At 41.0% G+C, this 18,201-nt stretch overlaps 3 protein-coding genes across 5 annotated transcripts in view; 1 reads left to right on the top strand and 2 right to left on the bottom strand.

Annotated features, from left to right (window-relative positions):
* Window positions 1-3,894, bottom strand: part of bru3 (CUGBP Elav-like family member bruno 3) — a 547,126-nt gene extending 543,232 nt beyond the window's left edge. Inside the window, exons 1-3 of the mRNA XM_018027376.2 lie at window positions 3,717-3,894; window positions 3,276-3,507; window positions 3,137-3,202 (exon numbers count right to left, since the gene is read on the bottom strand). The gene's annotated coding sequence lies outside the window, so the exon portion shown is untranslated. The remainder of the gene's footprint in view (window positions 1-3,136; window positions 3,203-3,275; window positions 3,508-3,716) is intronic.
* Window positions 3,895-4,434: 540 nt separating this feature from the next.
* On the top strand, window positions 4,435-8,642 carry Hem (Nck associated protein 1 Hem). Its single transcript, XM_018027422.2, has 2 exons — window positions 4,435-4,518; window positions 4,596-8,642. The coding sequence occupies exon 2, from the start codon at window positions 4,735-4,737 to the stop codon at window positions 8,101-8,103; it is 3,369 nt and encodes a 1,122-aa protein (XP_017882911.1). The 5' UTR covers window positions 4,435-4,518; window positions 4,596-4,734; the 3' UTR covers window positions 8,104-8,642.
* A 193-nt stretch (window positions 8,643-8,835) lies between these two features.
* The window catches only part of kuz (zinc-dependent metalloprotease kuz), an 84,152-nt gene continuing 74,786 nt past the window's right edge, over window positions 8,836-18,201 (bottom strand). Inside the window, exons 4-15 of one of the 3 annotated variants that reach the window (XM_018027411.2) lie at window positions 16,752-17,044; window positions 16,361-16,507; window positions 16,131-16,279; window positions 15,800-16,034; window positions 15,546-15,720; window positions 15,296-15,473; window positions 15,022-15,199; window positions 14,703-14,936; window positions 14,514-14,630; window positions 14,281-14,445; window positions 14,075-14,207; window positions 8,836-13,288 (exon numbers count right to left, since the gene is read on the bottom strand). In XM_018027411.2, coding sequence (XP_017882900.1) covers window positions 13,128-13,288; window positions 14,075-14,207; window positions 14,281-14,445; window positions 14,514-14,630; window positions 14,703-14,936; window positions 15,022-15,199; window positions 15,296-15,473; window positions 15,546-15,720; window positions 15,800-16,034; window positions 16,131-16,279; window positions 16,361-16,507; window positions 16,752-17,044 — 2,165 coding nt within the window. In that variant the 3' untranslated portion in view covers window positions 8,836-13,127. The remainder of the gene's footprint in view (window positions 13,289-14,074; window positions 14,208-14,280; window positions 14,446-14,513; window positions 14,631-14,702; window positions 14,937-15,021; window positions 15,200-15,295; window positions 15,474-15,545; window positions 15,721-15,799; window positions 16,035-16,130; window positions 16,280-16,360; window positions 16,508-16,751; window positions 17,045-18,201) is intronic. The other 2 variants (XM_018027412.2, XM_018027413.2) reach the window with 2 other exon arrangements.

Below are 18,201 nucleotides of genomic sequence, written 5' to 3'. Positions count from 1 at the left end.
AAGTTAAAATCTAAGGGAATCAAAACGTGAATAATATAAATGAATTCCGCTTAAAGGTATTTAAATTTTGGACCAGTGCTTTGGCGGATATTATTCGTGCGGAACAAGCAGTAACACGTGCAAATTAATTTACATAAAATTAACTTTAAAATTAAGAGTCTGATTACACCGCGTGGGTTTACGAACGAGAGCGGTTAATTCTCTCGCGTATCATTTGCACTATTCATTTTGTTCCGTTTACAACAATGCTTTCTCGAAATTACATATCGGGAAACGTAGTACAGAAAGTATCCAACGAGCCGCACTATCGTTACAGACAGATTCCTCTTATGATGAAGAAGTGGTCGAAGTTGAAGAAAATATTATCAATGACAATACAACGTTCCATAAAAGTAGAAGACTACGATATAATCTTCGACTTGTACGACAAATAATTAGGCATGAACGTTCATGAACAGTAGTGGAACGGTCCGAGTTGTAATCTCGATGGGCCGCGTTCTCTGCCGATTCTTAACGAAGCCGGGAGTCTATAGGAATAAAGACACAGAGGACCGGAACCAGGTAAAACTGGCGAATCGTAGAAGGTCAAATTATCTTTCGACGACTGCCGTTTACATCGTACGGGCGGCTTCTATACCCTGCCAGTTCATATCGTAGCCAGTGAGGGAGTAGAGAAGGTACAGGCTGGAGGTTCCCGCACACAGAGAGTCCGTAGGACCATAGCCGGCTATAGCTTGCCTCTGCAGTTCGCCGGCTATTTCCCATTTGGCAGGCGAGCCAGACCCAGCACTTTTGGTGCCAACCGATAATTGGACGAATCGCAGTCATTCGCTTCACGCGAACTGCTCCCTTCTCTCTTTATCTCGTTCCTGTCCCATGGGCATCTCTCTCCCACGAGCTATCCTTCTTTCCTCGTCCCTCCTCGTACTTTTACGCGCCGCGTCCTATCGTTTCGTTTCTTTATCGTTTTCTCTTTGTTTTTTATCCTTTGCCCACGGAGCGACGTGTTCCTTCGGCTGGCACCCACGCCCGCCCTACGTTTACCACCGCGTTGATCATCCTATTCTTCGTCTACGTCTATCAAAAGAGCCATTCCTTCCCAATTCCACCGTATCCTAGCACCCGTGTAATGGAAGTCCATTCGGCACCGAAATTATCACGTTCTAACCGTGAGGAAGATCATGCTAAGTGCGATAGTAAATACAAATTTGTATGTGTGAGATATTGAAAGTCGGGCCAAGGAAAAGGGACTCGTTGATTTCTCGAAATTTGCTCTTGAACAGGCTCGAGCACGTACCCGCTCAAACCTTGGATTTGCATTAGAGGGAATCACAAATTCACAGAGTATTAACCTCACCCTCAGAGGCGATGGGGCATAGTCGCAGGGGATACAAAGAGCGCGTAGGATAGACGGGGTAATGAAAGTGGCGTGGGTACGAGAAATATGCACTATCTGTAAGATCCGAGCTATTTGCGCAAAGCGGCCTAACTCTACTTCCTATCCCCGACTTCCCATCCGCTCGCCCTCTTCTTCGATTCGACATAACCGCCTACATTTAGGCGATCCGGAGGGTAATACATTGTTTGCTCTTCGTTCGTTAAACTAAACCGCATTCAGAATTAATTACACGTTAGGAGGCCACCGGATAATTAAAGCTGCCCCCATTACCCTCTCCTACCCGTGCCTAACGTTACCCTATGCGTTACTATCGGTCGTCTTCTTTGGGATCAATTATTGCAATAAACCGTCCTAATTGGTTCCACCGAGGAATCACGAACTTACTATTTCGTGTGATGTTTGTATAACAATTTCAACACAAGTTGTTAATTAATATTGCGAACTTAAATAAACGCACCATAAAATGGACGCTTCGAAACATTTATTCGGTAATCAATTTCGCATCATGTATCAAAGTCGAAAGTCGAAGTATGTACTTGTCTCGGGTATTAAATAAATCGACTAACGGAATCCGTTTAAATAAAAAGTATCAGGATTTAATTGAAAATCACCTGTTCGAAAAGAAATGGGAAACGATAAAAATAATTCAGACGGTGTTCGAGAACTGTCAATTGTTAGTTGAGTTATTTTTAACGGGAGTGAAGAGCGATGAAAAGCGTCGATGATTAACGAACTTTTTTTCGAACGGACGTATATACGTATATACGCGTGGCGGTCGACCAAAGGTATTCGAAGGGGTGAGTAAATCGGTTCCCTCGATAATCTATAGGTTTTTTTCTTTGGCGCGGAAGAGAGACCGGCAAGGAGTCATTGTTTCTTCGCGTACGACTAGCTTGATTGTGTTAATGAAAAATGGGGAAGAAGTAAAGCCGAACCAATGGGTTCTACGTCGAAGGGTGCTGGCAATGTTGGCTCCGCGGAAGAATGGCAGGGTGAGGCGGGAATTGAACGTGATCCAAAAGCGCTTATAAATGAATAACACCCATAAAGGATAAGATATCGGAGGATTATACCCATTATCATATATCTGCGAGGCAGTACTTTTTTCGCAGAGTCCCGTCATTGATATCTATATTTCTTTCTGTCTATGAGGATTATCGATCGTAAATATGTTTCGGATGTCAATGGTTTTACCGCGTACGTGCGCTGAATGTAAGCTCGATCCGGCGCGCCGGTACATGCACGTATATACGTTCGGTGGTAAATAAACGGAAAAACGTGACATTTGCACGGGACAAAATAAACCAAAGGCGGCGTAGTTTTAAATTATCAGATAAAATAAATATTAGTTTATGAAGAAATGCGAATTTGAACTGTGGCATACGAACTTTCACATTTCACTCATTAAAACAGTAAACCGAAAGGATCACCCGATCCTTTGTTACGTTTCATCTATCAAAATTAAAAAACCAAAGATTCATGCGGTTTATTAAACCGCAGCTGCTGCGCATATATCTTTTTAGAGAAACACGAGCATGAAACGAATATGACGAAAAAAGCTGAACTGGATATAATAAACAAATATGCCACAGTGGAAACAGTGAACGAAACTGATAACCATAAAGCTATGTTTGCGAAAATGCATGTATAAATAGAACCAGTCGCCCGTATCGTTTTGGACTTTTCGTCCTGCGACCTGGTTGAATAATCAAAGGAATTAAAAAGCATGTGACTCACCGCAACGCCTCGGAGATCCCGGAGATCCCGGATGGAGGGCCTCACGAACTGTGATTAATACTGAAACTAACCATTTAAAAAATTTATGTAGATTATTCTTAAAATGAAAAAATTATTAAAAAGCACTAAAGATACTTACATGGCTATCGTTTGAAACAATGGTAATCTTTCCTTCAAAGGCACTGACTCTAATACCGAAAATACCGAAGACAACCACGCGACCGAATAAATCATAATCGACGAACAAGCACTGACTCTAATTTCGCGGATCAACATTATAAACGAATATACAAAACGTCTGTTCGAACTAATACGCGCATTAAACACTGATTTTACATAACCGTGTCGAACGCAGTTACGAAGAAGTCCAGCTGAAAATATACAAAAGAATAGTATTAAACATATAGAACAATCGTGGACGAACTGAATTCATTGCGTAGTATCAATCGTAATACATGGAGAAATTCGCGAAGGAATATGCAACAAGTACGTAATAATGTGCCTGTGAAGATTTTTAATAACCTCGTAATCGATATCGTAATAATAGAATATGGGCGCGAATATAATTAGGGAAACTTACATCGTAACTGCGTAGTTGATGAGGACACATCGCAGAAGGTGAAACACGTCTGATCATTACGCCGCGCCGATGAACAATAACATACAGGACACTAGCCCTTACGGGCTCCGAATTTTCTCGACCTTGAGTATATTGTCTTCTCCCACCCCCTCCTACCACTCAGCGGAGTGGGCAAAAAAATGAACACCTGCGATTAGAAGAACGCAATTTGATTAACACGCCGGCAAATAACAAAACACAGATTGTTCGATGTTTTGTTTTATGCATTCGATGAAATGTACTTTTTAAACGATTCTTTACAGATTTTGAAGTCAACTAAATATATTTAATAAAGATTATGTCAATATTATTCAATATATCGGAATATTAGAAGTTACAAGTTTGTACTTGAAGTTCTAAGAACTATAGGATTGATAAATTGTGAGAATTTCATTCACGAATGATTGAAATTACATATAATACGTAACTAGCGTTCTTATTTCTACTTACTGATCGAATCCGGACGATATAACACAATTAGAACAATAAATAAAATGATTTTCGGCGGGGCAATTAACACTTGTTCGACTACGACACGACTGAACTTAGCTACAAAGCTGATTCAAATCGCACTTGTTGAAGGCGTAGCAAAATCCCTATCTGTCTTCTACAACCCTGGAACGCGGTGATATTTGAAACACTAGGAAACTGTTGGCTACGCTGACTGATAAAAAAGGATAGTACTTCTCGCGGTACGCGACGTACACAGAAATTTCGTTCTATCATGTCACTGATTTGTATTAAACATGTAACGGTAGGAAAGGTAAGGATACCTTCTAAAAAGTAACATATTGTTTTCTCCCGGCATTGACATGATGGATATATTAAAATCTCTTGTAGGAAGGAAAGATCATTCTATTTTAAGCACATCCGGTAAAGGCAGATTACCCTCAGGGGTGGGGTCTCCTGTCAATTTAAGCCAAAGAAGCGAACGAGTTATGTTAACTTCGTGAGAAAACCAAACTGATACAATACAATCATGGCACGACCGATTGTACCCAGTCAACAGAAGTTGGCTGAGAAGCTGACTATTTTGAATGACAGAGGTATTGGAATGTTAACTCGCATTTACAATATAAAGAAAGCATGCGGTGATGCAAAATCAAAGCCTGGCTTCCTTTCTGATAAAAGTTTAGAGTCTTCTATAAAGACAATTGTTAGAAAGTTTCCTAACATCGATGTGAAGGGTATTCAACCGATCACCAATCTCCGCAACGAGATCATTAAATCCCTGTCATTATATTATTACACTTTCGTTGATTTACTTGACTTCAAGGATAACGTCTGCGAACTCCTAACTACAATGGATGCCTGTGGAGTTCATATGGACATTACAATTAATTTCGATTTAACGAAAGGCTACTTGGACCTGGTCGTCACGTATGTCAGTTTAATGATACTTCTGTCACAAGTGGAAGATCGCAAAGCCGTGTTGGGTTTATTTAACGCTGCCCATGAGCTAGTGCACAGTCAATCCGATCCCAGTTTCCCTCGTTTAGGACAGATGATAATGGATTACGATGCGCCATTGAAAAAGCTCTCGGAAGAATTTGTTCCTCATGCCAAATTGTTGAAAACTGCTCTCACTTCGTTGTGGCCTATTTATCCAGAGAGGAACATGTCTGCGGATACATGGAGAGCTGATCAAAAGCTCAGCCTCGTCGGTAGCCCTGGACAGATACTTAAAGCAGCAGCGACTGACACAATGTCCTGCGAAACTTTGAGTTTAGATAGAATAGAGAGATGGATCATTCTGGGCTTCACGTTGTGCCACACTTTCTTAAACCAAGAACAGCCCAGTAAACTGTGGACCACAGCTTTGGAATCGGGCTGGGTCCTGGCTTTATTCAGAGACGAAGTCATTTACATACATCAGTACATACAGACATTTTTTGAAAGTATAAAAGGGTATAGTAAAAGAGTATCAGAAGTGAAAGAATGTTATAGCCAAGCGGTGCAGAAAGCTGGTTACAAACATAGGGAGAGAAGAAAATTCTTAAGGACGGCATTGAAAGAACTGGGTTTAATATTGACCGACCAACCTGGCCTTTTGGGCCCAAAAGCGCTTTTAGTTTTAATGGGACTTTCTCACGCGAGGGACGAAGTACTGTGGCTTCTACGACACGGCGTGAATCCTCCGACGCAGGGAAAGAGTAAAGGAAGAGGAGGAGAGGATCTAGTAGATCGTCAATTGCCAGAATTATTGTTTCACTGCGAAGAATTGAGAGCATTGGTGAAAAAGTATTCCCAAGTGCTTCAAAGGTATTACGTACAGTTTTTGTCAGGGTTCGATGCGCCCGCTTTGGATCAAATGATACAAAACCTCCCGGTTTGCCCAGAGGACGAAGGTGCGATTCTCAGCGATATGTGTTCAAAGATAGCCAGCCTGACAGTAAAACAAGTCGAAGAGAACGAACTGTTCGATTTCCGTGCGTTCAGGCTGGATTGGTTCAGATTACAGGCGTACATGTCTATCACTAAATGTAATATGAATTTAGCTGATAATAGAGAGTTAGCGTCGTTCATGGACACCGTAGTATTTCATACAAAAATGGTAGATAATCTGGACGAGATGTTGGTCGAAACGTCCGACCTATCTATCTTCTGTTTCTACAGCAAAGTGTTTGAGGATCAATTTCACATGTGCTTAGAATTTCCAGCTCAGAACAGATACATCGTCGCGTTTCCATTAATATGTAGCCACTTTCAAAGTTGTACGCATGAACTCTGCCCGGAAGAACGTCATCATATACGCGAGAGAAGTCTGTCCGTTGTGAACATGTTTCTCGATGAAATGGCCAAAGAAGCGAAAAATATTATTACGACTATCTGTGATGAACAGTGTAACATGAGCGACAAACTGTTACCGAAACACTGTGCGTTATTGATATCCCAAGTTGTAAATCGAAAGAAAAAGGATAAGAATAAGAAAAACATGTACGAGATTCAAAAGCCTGGTATAGAAAGTTACAGGAAAACCAGAGAGGAATTAACAACGATGGATAAACTGCATATGGCATTGACGGAGCTGTGTTATGCTATTAATTATTGTCCGACGATTAACGTGTGGGAGTACACTTTCGCGCCAAGGGAGTATTTGCATCAGCATTTGGAATCGAGATTTGCCAGAGCACTTGTCGGCATGGTCATGTACAATCCGGATACTAACGAAATAGCGAAACCGTCGGAACTCTTCGTCAGCGTCAGATCTTACATGAACGTTCTCCAAACGGTCGAGAATTACGTGCACATAGATATCACGCGCGTGTTTAATAACGCGCTTCTTCAACAGACCCAAGAATTGGACAGTCACGGTGACAAAACCATCGCCGCTCTGTACACGCAGTGGTACTCGGACGTCCTGTTAAGACGAGTCAGCACGGGAAATATTTGTTACTCGAGCAATCAACGAGCGTTCGTCAGCTTGTCGGCGGAAGGAGCGATACCCTTTAATGCGGAGGAATTCTCGGACATCAACGAGCTGAGAGCGTTAGCTGAATTGATCGGACCGTACGGTATGAAGATGTTAAATGAAAATTTGATGTGGCACATAGCCAGTCAAGTGCAGCAACTGAAGAAGTTAGTCGCCGGGAACAAAGACGTCCTCATCGCGTTGAGAACGTATTTCGATAAACCAGAAATTATGAAGGAACAGTTCAAAAAGTTGCAGCAGGTGGACAACGTGCTGCAACGAGTTACGATTATAGGCGTGATCCTGAGCTTCAGACAATTGGCACAATCCGCGTTGGTCGACGTGTTGGAAGAACGCATACCGTTCCTTTTGAGCTCGATTCTAGATTTTCGACATCACTTACCATCCGGCGATCCCATGCGCGTGGTTTCAGAGATGACCTCGGCAGCCGGTTTATCTTGCAAAGTCGACCCGACGCTGACAACAGCGCTTAGAAGCCAAAAATCCGAGGTCGACGAGGATGAACATTCACTCGTCTGTCTATTAATGGTTTTTGTGGCTGTCTCTATTCCGAAATTGGCTCGAAACGAGAACTCCTTTTATAGAGCGTCTTTGGAGGGTCATTCTAATAACATACATTGCATGGCGACGGCAATAAATAATATCTTCGGTGCGTTATTCACTATCTGCGGACAAAACGATATAGAGGATCGAATGAAAGAGTTTCTTGCCTTGGCGTCGTCCAGCTTGCTGAGACTGGGTCAGGAGGCGGACAAAGACGCGATCAGAAACAGGGAATCTGTGTATCTGTTGTTGGATCAAATAGTCCAAGAATCGCCGTTTTTAACGATGGACCTGCTAGAAAGCTGCTTCCCGTATGCACTGATACGTAATGCATATCACGATGTGTACAAGCTTGAACACTCGCAGCCGTAAAGTCGTCGACCGAAAAATTTCTATCTCTAGTTTGTCACTCAGGGTCGCCCTTTTTTACGTCCATTATATCGAATACGGAATCAAATCATTTTATTGACTGTTTCTAGCGAAAAGGAAACTATGAAAGTGGCGGAACATTCTACTTGCAATACGTATGATTAATTCCATTCAGTTCTATGAACGAATTAAATTCGAGGTACAAGTCTGTTTCGAGATGTATTTAAAATACCCGGAAAAAGAAGACAAGATATTGTTAATTTATTTAAAATAATGCATTTCGTATAGGAACCGTAACTCATACTTCATATTTGATACCTGGCATGGAACATCTGATAATAAACAATAACAGGTTTTTCAGTATTCTACTATGCATTATCTCTGTATGTAAAGAATGTTTTATATCGCAGGTAAATCGTAAGAAACTCCTCCAGATCGAAATACACGTATCGTAAAATAGGCATCATCCAGTCTGCTACATTTTCTAATATACAATTGTAACTTTTACAATAGTTTATAAAATAAATAAAAGTATCTATAAATTGAGTCTTTTTATTACAGCCACTTACGTCCACTGCTTCTGAATAAAAAGATTTCTATTTTCATTCATCCTCTTTATACGTTACGTTTATTTTTAGATTTATGCTAACTTTATACAGGGGGTATATCGCGTTATTCTCGTGAGGGTATAAAAAAAAATTATAAATTAAAAATCATTTGGCGAACACAGCCGCGTAAATGTAAAATGTATGCTTTATTTAGTTCTTTACAATGTTTTTGTTTCTTCTTTAATCACATTAACATAACACAAGATATTCACAATCAGATTCCTTTTTATTTATAATATTCTTAAAACACTCGCCGCGTTCTAAACATTTGGGAAAAAGAGAGAGTGGTGGTCTGAAGCTGCGTTCAGGCGATTGGTCAGTATCATGCTTAATAAAAAAAGAAACTTATGTATGTAAAACAGGAGTTTCAATCCGAACGTAGAATTCAAAATTGATAGTACGAAAGGAAAAATGAAGACACTACGGCACATGGAACTTAACGGCAATGATGATTTTTACGATAATAATAATAATAATCCAAGCGGTACTTCGCTTGATGAACTGAGACGATTTTTGTGATACATACTATTTCAGCTAAATGAAATTGGAACGGATACGAATTTTCTTAAAAGACGTAGGTAAAACTAATATCGGTTTGCACGATGTTGATAGGTCACCACATTTTTGGATCGATAGAAAAAATATAATCTTCGATTTCTTTTTGTTTCTTTCTTACTAACATTATGTACAAGTGATAAAGTAGTGTGTGCATTGCGTCACGGTGACGCAGGTCTGGATTAAGAAAGGTACTTCGAATATACGCTGATTCTGCGAACGTTCCATCATCTCTCCTTCACTCGAAGCGTTTGCTCTGTGCCATGGAGATTACGTTTATCACAAATAAAGTGCAGCGGAAACGCACAATTACCGAATAGACAAGTAATACAACAGTTTATAGGACTCGATCTTAATCCAGACAGCGCAGAAACGAATAAGCTTAAGCATACGTAGTACAGACTTTTCAGGGACAAAATTATAAGTGAAATCGTATTTTTGCTCTTTTCATTTTTAATCGTTATGCTCCTTTCGTATGTGCAAGCGACGTTCTCGCTTGGCAACTAGATATTAGAACTTGGCCCGATTCCACGCTCGTCTTAGGCTTCTTCGCTTTTAAACGATGTTACTATGCTCCTCGGGTTTTTTTTTTCTTTTAATCTTTGATCGTGTAGTCAGTCGTTTGAACCGTCCTTATGGCAGTGAAATGGAAGCGAGAATAATTATAATAATGATATTCAAAACGCGATCGACTCGTCTAAGCAACTCGACTAAAAATCTGTTCTATTCGTCGTATAATATTGCTGTTCCAATGACAGTCGAATGGCAGTTCTGAATTTCACAGAAATTTAATAATATCATATCAAAATATTTTTTAATAAATCGGAATTCACTGCTATCGATATAATAATGGAAATAATAATGTCCTGTTACTTCTAATACCGTCATCATTCATATGTATGGCTTTCCCTCTCGCTACGACACGAATGGCAGTAAATTGTGCTCGTCAAGCACCATGAAGTATTCGTTATCGAATGTAAGAACAATGGAAATAAAATAGTACAACGATCGGACGAGCGGTTACGAATGGGACCAAACGGAATTCCGTTGCACCTATATGCAAGAAACTTGAAAACTCCTTAGATAATTATAATCTACACCGAGCGATCCGTTTTCGGTCCACGCTGGATCGTCGTTTAAAAGTCGTCACCTTATAAAGCTAAGGACTCGATTACACGCACTTACAGGCATTCGTCCGTCATCCTTGTTAACTTCCGTTCTGATTACAAAATACAGAATAATATTTCACTATAATACAGATTTGATATAAAAACAAGTATTTTTTTTTTGTATTCGCTTTACCATTTGTTATGGTTATATAATTATCGTTCATGTATATATATATATATATATTTATATATATATAATATCAATATATGTACACAGTTTAACACTCTCTCTTTGAATTCTTGCACGCCCGTTCTCACGTTTCGTTACCCATTTTTTTTTTTTTCTTGTCGCTCACTTTTACACCTGTACCAAATTTCTTTCGTCTCTCACATCAGCTCTCGCATGATCCACTTCTTATAATCACATTGCAACTATTGTACATTTTCACACGATCCGCAAACTCGTATTTATCTGCGATTATTGGCAGACACCTCCTTGATTTTACCTCTTCATCTCTACAAAACATTCCCCTCTGCCTTGCGCGACTACAGATTTGTAACTGTTAAACTTCTGGGATATCATCGTCTAAACGGAATTCTACGTAACTGTTAGCGCGGAAACTAGCTGCCGTAAACGCTGAACAGTACACACCGACATCATCGTAAGATGTAGAACGAGAAGAAATAGAAAATACGTTTGATTCTCAAAAAGCTACAGTTAACGGGTGTGATGAACAACTTGGAAGGGGAAGAAAAAATGTTCGTTTGGATTTTAGCAACGGCGATGGGTCCTCAGATCTCCGATTTTCAGATCGAGATGTGCAGGAAGTAATTCGGGCAACAAGCGGCCTCGACAAGGGGGGCGAGTAAAAAAATTCAGTCGGTCACACGTTTTGGCGTTTCGAGAAAGGAAGTGTATAATATCGCGTAAGATCTCAGTTCAATGACCCCATCGTTTTGGGCGATTATAAATTTTTCATTTTCCTCCTTTGCGGCATACGAGTATGCAGCGGTGCGCGAATATGCTGCTTGAGCCTATGTATATTAAAACATGTTCGTATTTTAAGAGGAGGGCTCGTCTTTGGTCCGCTATGCGCTATCGTTAAAGCGCGTTTACGGTACAGCCCCCGATAATTGCGATTTAAAAATCATATTTAAATATAATTTATAACATTCGCGACAGCGGAGATAAATTATACTCTGCAATAGATAACTAAATAATAATAGTCGTACTACTACTAATAATAATTATTACAATAATAATAAGCATAATCATAATAATAGAATCGCGACATTGTTCGATATCGCCCTCACTGGGGCAATCGTTATTTCAAATATCACTTTATAAAAAAATTGTTCTTCTTTTTTTGTTACTTTTCTCCCATTGTTTATACTCTCTCGTAACTTTGCGTTTCAATTCGCTAATAAAAATTAGTATAAGAATATCATTATTATGCTACAATGGTAGAGATCAAGTGATCAAGTGATGTAATAGTTTGGTAATATGGTAAACGCGCTTTTCGCTTCAGAAAGCTGCAGTAGTATCGATACCTTTGCTTTTTTCCAAAAATTTAAACCATGGAATACTTATAGACTACAATTAAAAGCATGAGAATAGAGAACTACTCGTTATCAAATAAAGATCGAATATCTTCACTGAAGAATCTTGTTATGGTAAAACAACGAATCGTAACAGTCATTCGCTAGAGCGAAAGCGAACAAGGCAGGCTCAGCGGGAGCTGTTCAAAAATTACGGTTATCATCCTAACACTTATTCCAAATATATATTGTCGTCTCCGTTCTCCCGCCGAACTTCCCTTCTTCCTCTAACCGACAGTTTCAAACGTAATAAAATCGCGCTTTCCAAAGCGAAACACCAGGAGATTCGATTTCACCGAGAAATCGAGGCGCAAAACACTCCTACGCAACCGTTGGCCATAAATGTTCTCATATCGAACGACAAAAATCCGTTGCGTTCAATATTGCCTTAATAATTCTTTACCGCGCGCGAATCCAGCATCGTTCGCAGAAATAAATCTTCGTAACGTCGATCATTCGATGCACGTTTTATATTAAAAGTGTTCACGGAGGGAGACATTCTTTTTTTGTTTTCTTTACCGAAAGTCTTCTAATTTCTTACACGGGACGCGAAAAATATGTATTTAATGGCAACACGGAGGAAACTGCAGGAAACATTTAAAAAGACGAATTAGACGTTAAGACCCACGTATCTTATAGTCTTTCATCAAATAATCGCGATGCGTAAGTTCACGCGATTTATCACGTGTGTCTCTAACACCGTTTCGTTTCGTTTCGTTTCTAAAAACGTCGATGTCCTCGTACGTTTTGTTCTTCGCTGAACGGAATCAGCCCGACAAAAGCCAAACGTCAAACGAGAAGTCGATATTAATATCATCGTTCATCATTACAATATATAATACACTTCACCAAATTTACAAACCCCGAACCAGTATACTCCCTGTGATGTACCCCTGTGATGGTCTTTGTTGACTTACTTGAATCGAAATAAAAACGTAGATCAGCGATCGTCAGTTACTTTCAATTACATTAGATCACGCCTGTCCCTCCTCTTGCTCTCAATTATCGTCGATCTTCGTTCGTGAGAGACAACATTTATATGTATATTATTTCCTGGGTGGACCGGCTCGTTTCACAGTTTAGCAAATTAAACAAGAGAACAATTTATGACGGGACGTCGAGACCGTTCCTAGTTCGCGGTGGTTCTCTAGGTGCGTCACACCTTGTGATGTCTCATCTCGTAGGCTGTGGGCCTACCGCCTCCCCCGGAGCCCGAATAGGCGCCGGCGTACAATTCGGGATGGTTGGTCCGGCCGTAATTGGGAGCTGCGCTGCTACTGGGTGGCGCACTAGCTGTGGGAACCGAGCGATAGCCTGCTTAAGGTTTAGAAAAAAGTATTCCACTATGAAACGAAATAATCGAAGCGAACGAAACGACAAATTTGTACCGGGGTAGTGGGTTGATCACTGCTGGTACCAAGAAATCGCAAACGAAGAGTTAAATGAAAACGAATGATGATGTTACGACTGTACACATGCAATTGTGTCTCTTAAGTAAAGATACTTCTACCGAATTCCTCTGGTGATTACTCTAATCATCCAAAAGCGATCGAAATAAATGCGAACGATGCGAAAGCAAAACAGAAAGTATGCGTTATCCCATTATTAATGATCAGAGGTATTAATGATAGCTTCTATTAAAATGGTATGCGAAGAAAAGTAGGAGCAAATACAAGAACTCGCGAGAAATTGTTAACTGCAGCACGTCGAGACTTCGGCTGAGAAGTCTGCTGGAGCCTGCTGATTATTTTGCTCTTTTCATATATTTCTTTAATCACTTGTTTATTCGTGAATTTGCTCCTAGCAAGGCTATAGATTATTAGGCCCCAGCTCACCTCTGTAGGTCATAGAACGATAGTATCAGGTAGTGATGCGCGTCAATCAATGCGAGGAAGATGCAAACAGGAAAAAACATTGATGTAGTTGCGGATCACACAAAGACGGATACGTAACAGCAAGCTTCTTAGCTTGAGTTTAATCCATACATTGACCGTTCGAAAGCTTCCTTTGCTTGGTATATTTTTAACGAGTAATATTTCTTAGGATCAAACTCGAGCAAGGACAGCTGTGTTGAAAAGCGATCGAGTTATCACGTAGATTTACCTTTTGGATAATACTGAGCACCTCTACCCTCTCCATAGCCATGGGAGGGACCCCGAGTACCACCGTGGGCACCTTGACTTGGCCTGGGAGGTATACTTCGGGGACCAGCACCACCTCCGCCATGCGGATGTCGCTATAAAATATCAAGTTTTATTTAGAAACAATTAAATTAAACTTTTATTATTTGTTCATTTTATTATACGTACCATTCTTCTTAAAGTATTCATTGGTCTTCTTAGAGTATCACTGATACGTCTTGCTGGCGGTTTCTTCGGATTACTCGAAGGTGTGTGAACAGCGCAGCATTTGATGAACAGACCCATGAAGATGATGAAGGCTATTCCCATTAACAGCACTGCCCACCAAAATTCCTGAAAAATATATATTGAATTTATTCATGTTGAATATCCAAACATCGATTTATTACAGGTATACTTACAGTCACCCACTGCGCTACCGTCAGTAGTGTTTCCTTATTGAATAAGAGATTCTTCAATCTGGCTAACGGTCCTTCCGCGTCAACTGCTCTGCATTTCAGAAATACATCGCAATACCCCTAAGAAAATATTAAATTTTTATATACTGTATATACATTTATTAAGTTTAACTTTGAGAAAAACGATCTTACTTGAAAGTTATCACACGGTGATCCAGGTCGGAGGCTGATCCCGCCATCGGGCAGACCCACAACGTGTGCGAACTCGCTGGTACTACGACAGGACGCGGGATCGGTTCCATTTTGACAGGCTAATTCGCATAATTTACGTTTGTCTATGTTGGGGATCACGTTACTGGTTAAGAAGCATTCAGTCAGATTCCATTCTAGGCAAATCGATCCTGTACACTCTCCATTGATGCATAGCTGAGAATGAAAATATAATTTTTGTATGGCTGTGAGGAACGAACTTCGAGTAGAGTCTTCGTAGAAATAACAGAAAGTTCTTTACCTGTGTTCCTTCGTTACATCTGGTCTTGTTAGCTCTCGGTAGCGGTACGGGACACTCAGAAGATCGTCCGTTGCACGTCGAATTATAACTGCAGTCGGATTCTGCCTTACATTGAACGTTCTTGGAAAGCGGCACGAACTGACAAGACTCACTGGAGCAGCAAGGTCCTTGACTGGGACTGTAAAAGAAATTGTAGTTCCAACAAATAAATAAAAAACGAATTTTTCGTTATGGAACAGCTTTGCATTACAAATGTGTACACTGAAATGCATACCTGCATTGCGTTCCGGATTTTCTGGTACAACCCTTCGCCGTTTCATTCTTTATTTTGTCTAATTCTGAGACTTGCCGAGGATAGCAACATTTATCCACACACTCGTCATCGTCGTATCCACAATCGCACTCCTCTCCAGCTTCAACGATCTTGTTGCCACAGAACGCTCCGGCAGAGGCTGCGTAAAAACGAAATGAAAATCAGAATGGAATTCCATTTCAATCACGATAAAAATATTTTGACAAATTACCAGTGAAGCAATTTCTTTTCTTGTTGTCTTCGATGGCATCGAGAACGTTGCTGATATTACCGATGCTGCACTTTGAAAATTTGCTATTATTCGGTCGATCTCCGCTGGTCGCTGACGCGAACATTATATAATTTCCGTGCAGTCCTCCGGGTCTACACTCCGGTGGAAAATCATGCTGAAAATCACAAATTTAAATTGCATGCGCGAACAGATTCTGATAAAACTGCAGAAATTTATTTCAAATAAATGCTCACGGGTGATCCGAAATTGTGTCCTATTTCGTGGGCCAGCGTTAGCTGCGACACCTTCGGCGGTACTCGGCTGTTGTAATTAACGAAAGTAATGATCCCGGTGTTCAACGATCTTTTGGTCGACTGGTACATTCCCGCGACCGTTTCCGTGTACGTTTTGTATTTTTCGCAAATACCGCCAGACGCGCCGGACGCAGAAGCCACCCAAGCAAGACCAAGAGTGCCGCCGGTAAAATCTCTGTTAATAATACAAACCAGTGAGATTCGCATTCGCGTACACGCGCACCCTAGCACGCAACCGTTTGACATACATATTTAAAAAGAAGGCTCGTACCTGTACGTGAACACGTAGGCGAGGCAAAAGTCCTCGTGGTTACCGAGCGAATGCAAATTTAAAAAGTTGCTAACGTCAATGTTCTCCATGCAAAACGGATTCGGATCGCCGTAAGTCTGTTGGGGTGTGCACGCCGTGTCGTCGTCGATCTGCGAAACGGAATGCGTTTAAATTACATATCCGTGCCCGAGCGGCAACCGACGTACGAAATTAATCAGTAATTTAATCACCTTTATCCGCTGCACCTCGAATTTAATATTTCTGTGCTTGATTCTACCGTCGAACCTCGTGTCCCTGTAGATGTAGTTCACCGCCGTAACATGATGCGCGATCAGAGACAGGATCTCCTCTTTGGTTTTCTCCGCATCGTTATGCAGCTATAGAAGCAGAATCGAAAAATGAGACATTCAATATTTGCAAGTGCTCATACAGTTTTTTTTTTTTTTAACGGGAATAGAGAGAAATGTTCGACTAAAGCAAATACACCGATGCGATGCAGAGATGAAAACTCGAGAGTCATGCAACGAGTTAGTTCACATTTCAATTAGATTTAATTCAGAGAAATTCAACTAGACGATGCATAAGGTAGGAAATTTGAAATTAGGTCCGTAAATAATTTACCTGTTCCGATATGTGTCTCCATATTAGCGGATCGGTTTGGATGAAGAGGGAACAAGTGTTTTTATTGTCCTCCTTCGGTCTCGTCGCTCTCCGCGTTCTCCGATGACTAGGTTCGTTAGCTTCTCGAGAATATTTGTGACCTGGCGACTCCGGGTCACCGTTCCACGGTTTCACCTGCGGCTTGAATTTCTTGTTATCCGCAGTTACCGGAAGAGGTACCTCCGGTTCAACGGAATTTTGTATTCTCTCCATCCACTCCACAACGTCGTCGGTGATCCCGCAACCGCCCTCGCCTTCGAAAGGGAATTAAACATTGATAAAGCGACCGTGGATACAGCTGGAACCGTGCAGTCGTACCGCGAGTGAAATTTTAAATATTTTAATGGGTTCGCGGGCGCAATTTAACTCCCAACGAAAATGAGTTTATTTTTCATTCGCTCAACTACGGTTCAACTCTCGCGTAAATAGCTTGTAATTTTATAAATCATCCCGCTGGCGAATAATATTTCATGTTTTCGCGTTTTTCCCGAACAAATTATTCCGTTCACTTTTTAACTTTCGATTAGCCAACAGGGTCTCGCTTCAACTTTTTACACGATAAATTTACGAGACCATAAAAAAATGTGTGTCTTTCGCATAAAACCTAGCGCGTCGATCTCGAATCCCCGAAGCTACCGTTCGAAGAAGAGCTACGCTCGGGGACGAACTTTCCCGTTAAGGATCGTTCCAGGCGAAAACATGAAAGTCCGCGGGCTACAAAGGAATTCGAATTTTATATCGCTGGTGTTTTCGATGGAAAAGAGCTACACGTATGAAGAAGCTGCATAGTTCTATCGAGGCTTAGAGGGTTGTTTCGAGCAACAGTTTCAAAGAAACTCGAGCTTGCTCTCCCGTAAGAAGTTCGAACAGGCGCAATCCGTGTAAGTAAGGCAAACACCCCCCGATCCGGGGGCGGGGTTCGAGTGTCTACGTCGCTGGAACGAACGGTGAACGCCGTGAACCAGCGAAGTTTAAAACGCGTCGCAGCGGAAGTTTCCAATGCGCAGTTTAATTATTCACCTAATACCGAAATGCCTGCTGTGTAGCTTGTTTGTGTGTCTGTAAAGCGGATGCGTGAGCGGACATAATGCGCTACGTAATGACAAACTTAACCGCTTCCCCTTGGGTGTCGTATCGTCCGTAACGACGACGCTATTATTTTGAGGACGTGGTCACCCACGAGTAGGTACGTATGGGTGTGAAATCATGCTTCCTGTTTCACGGTGCCCCGGTCGACAGAGTCTCCGACCGGCAGCAAACCGGGTGAGTGAACCGCGAACACGATATTCTATCATTTTTTCACGAGCCGAGATTTCAGGTTCGATTATTAATTCAAATGTCGAAACAATGTGTCTTTTACATCGTTCGTTCTTTGCACAGAGAAAATATAAAAACGTTCGCCTATTTTTTT

The sequence above is a fragment of the Ceratina calcarata genome, unplaced genomic scaffold (genome assembly GCF_001652005.2).
Source record: "Ceratina calcarata isolate Rehan_Ccalc_2016 unplaced genomic scaffold, ASM165200v1 scaffold422.2, whole genome shotgun sequence".
Lineage (NCBI taxonomy): Eukaryota > Metazoa > Arthropoda > Insecta > Hymenoptera > Apidae > Ceratina > Ceratina calcarata.
This window is presented reverse-complemented; position numbering and strand designations above follow the sequence as displayed.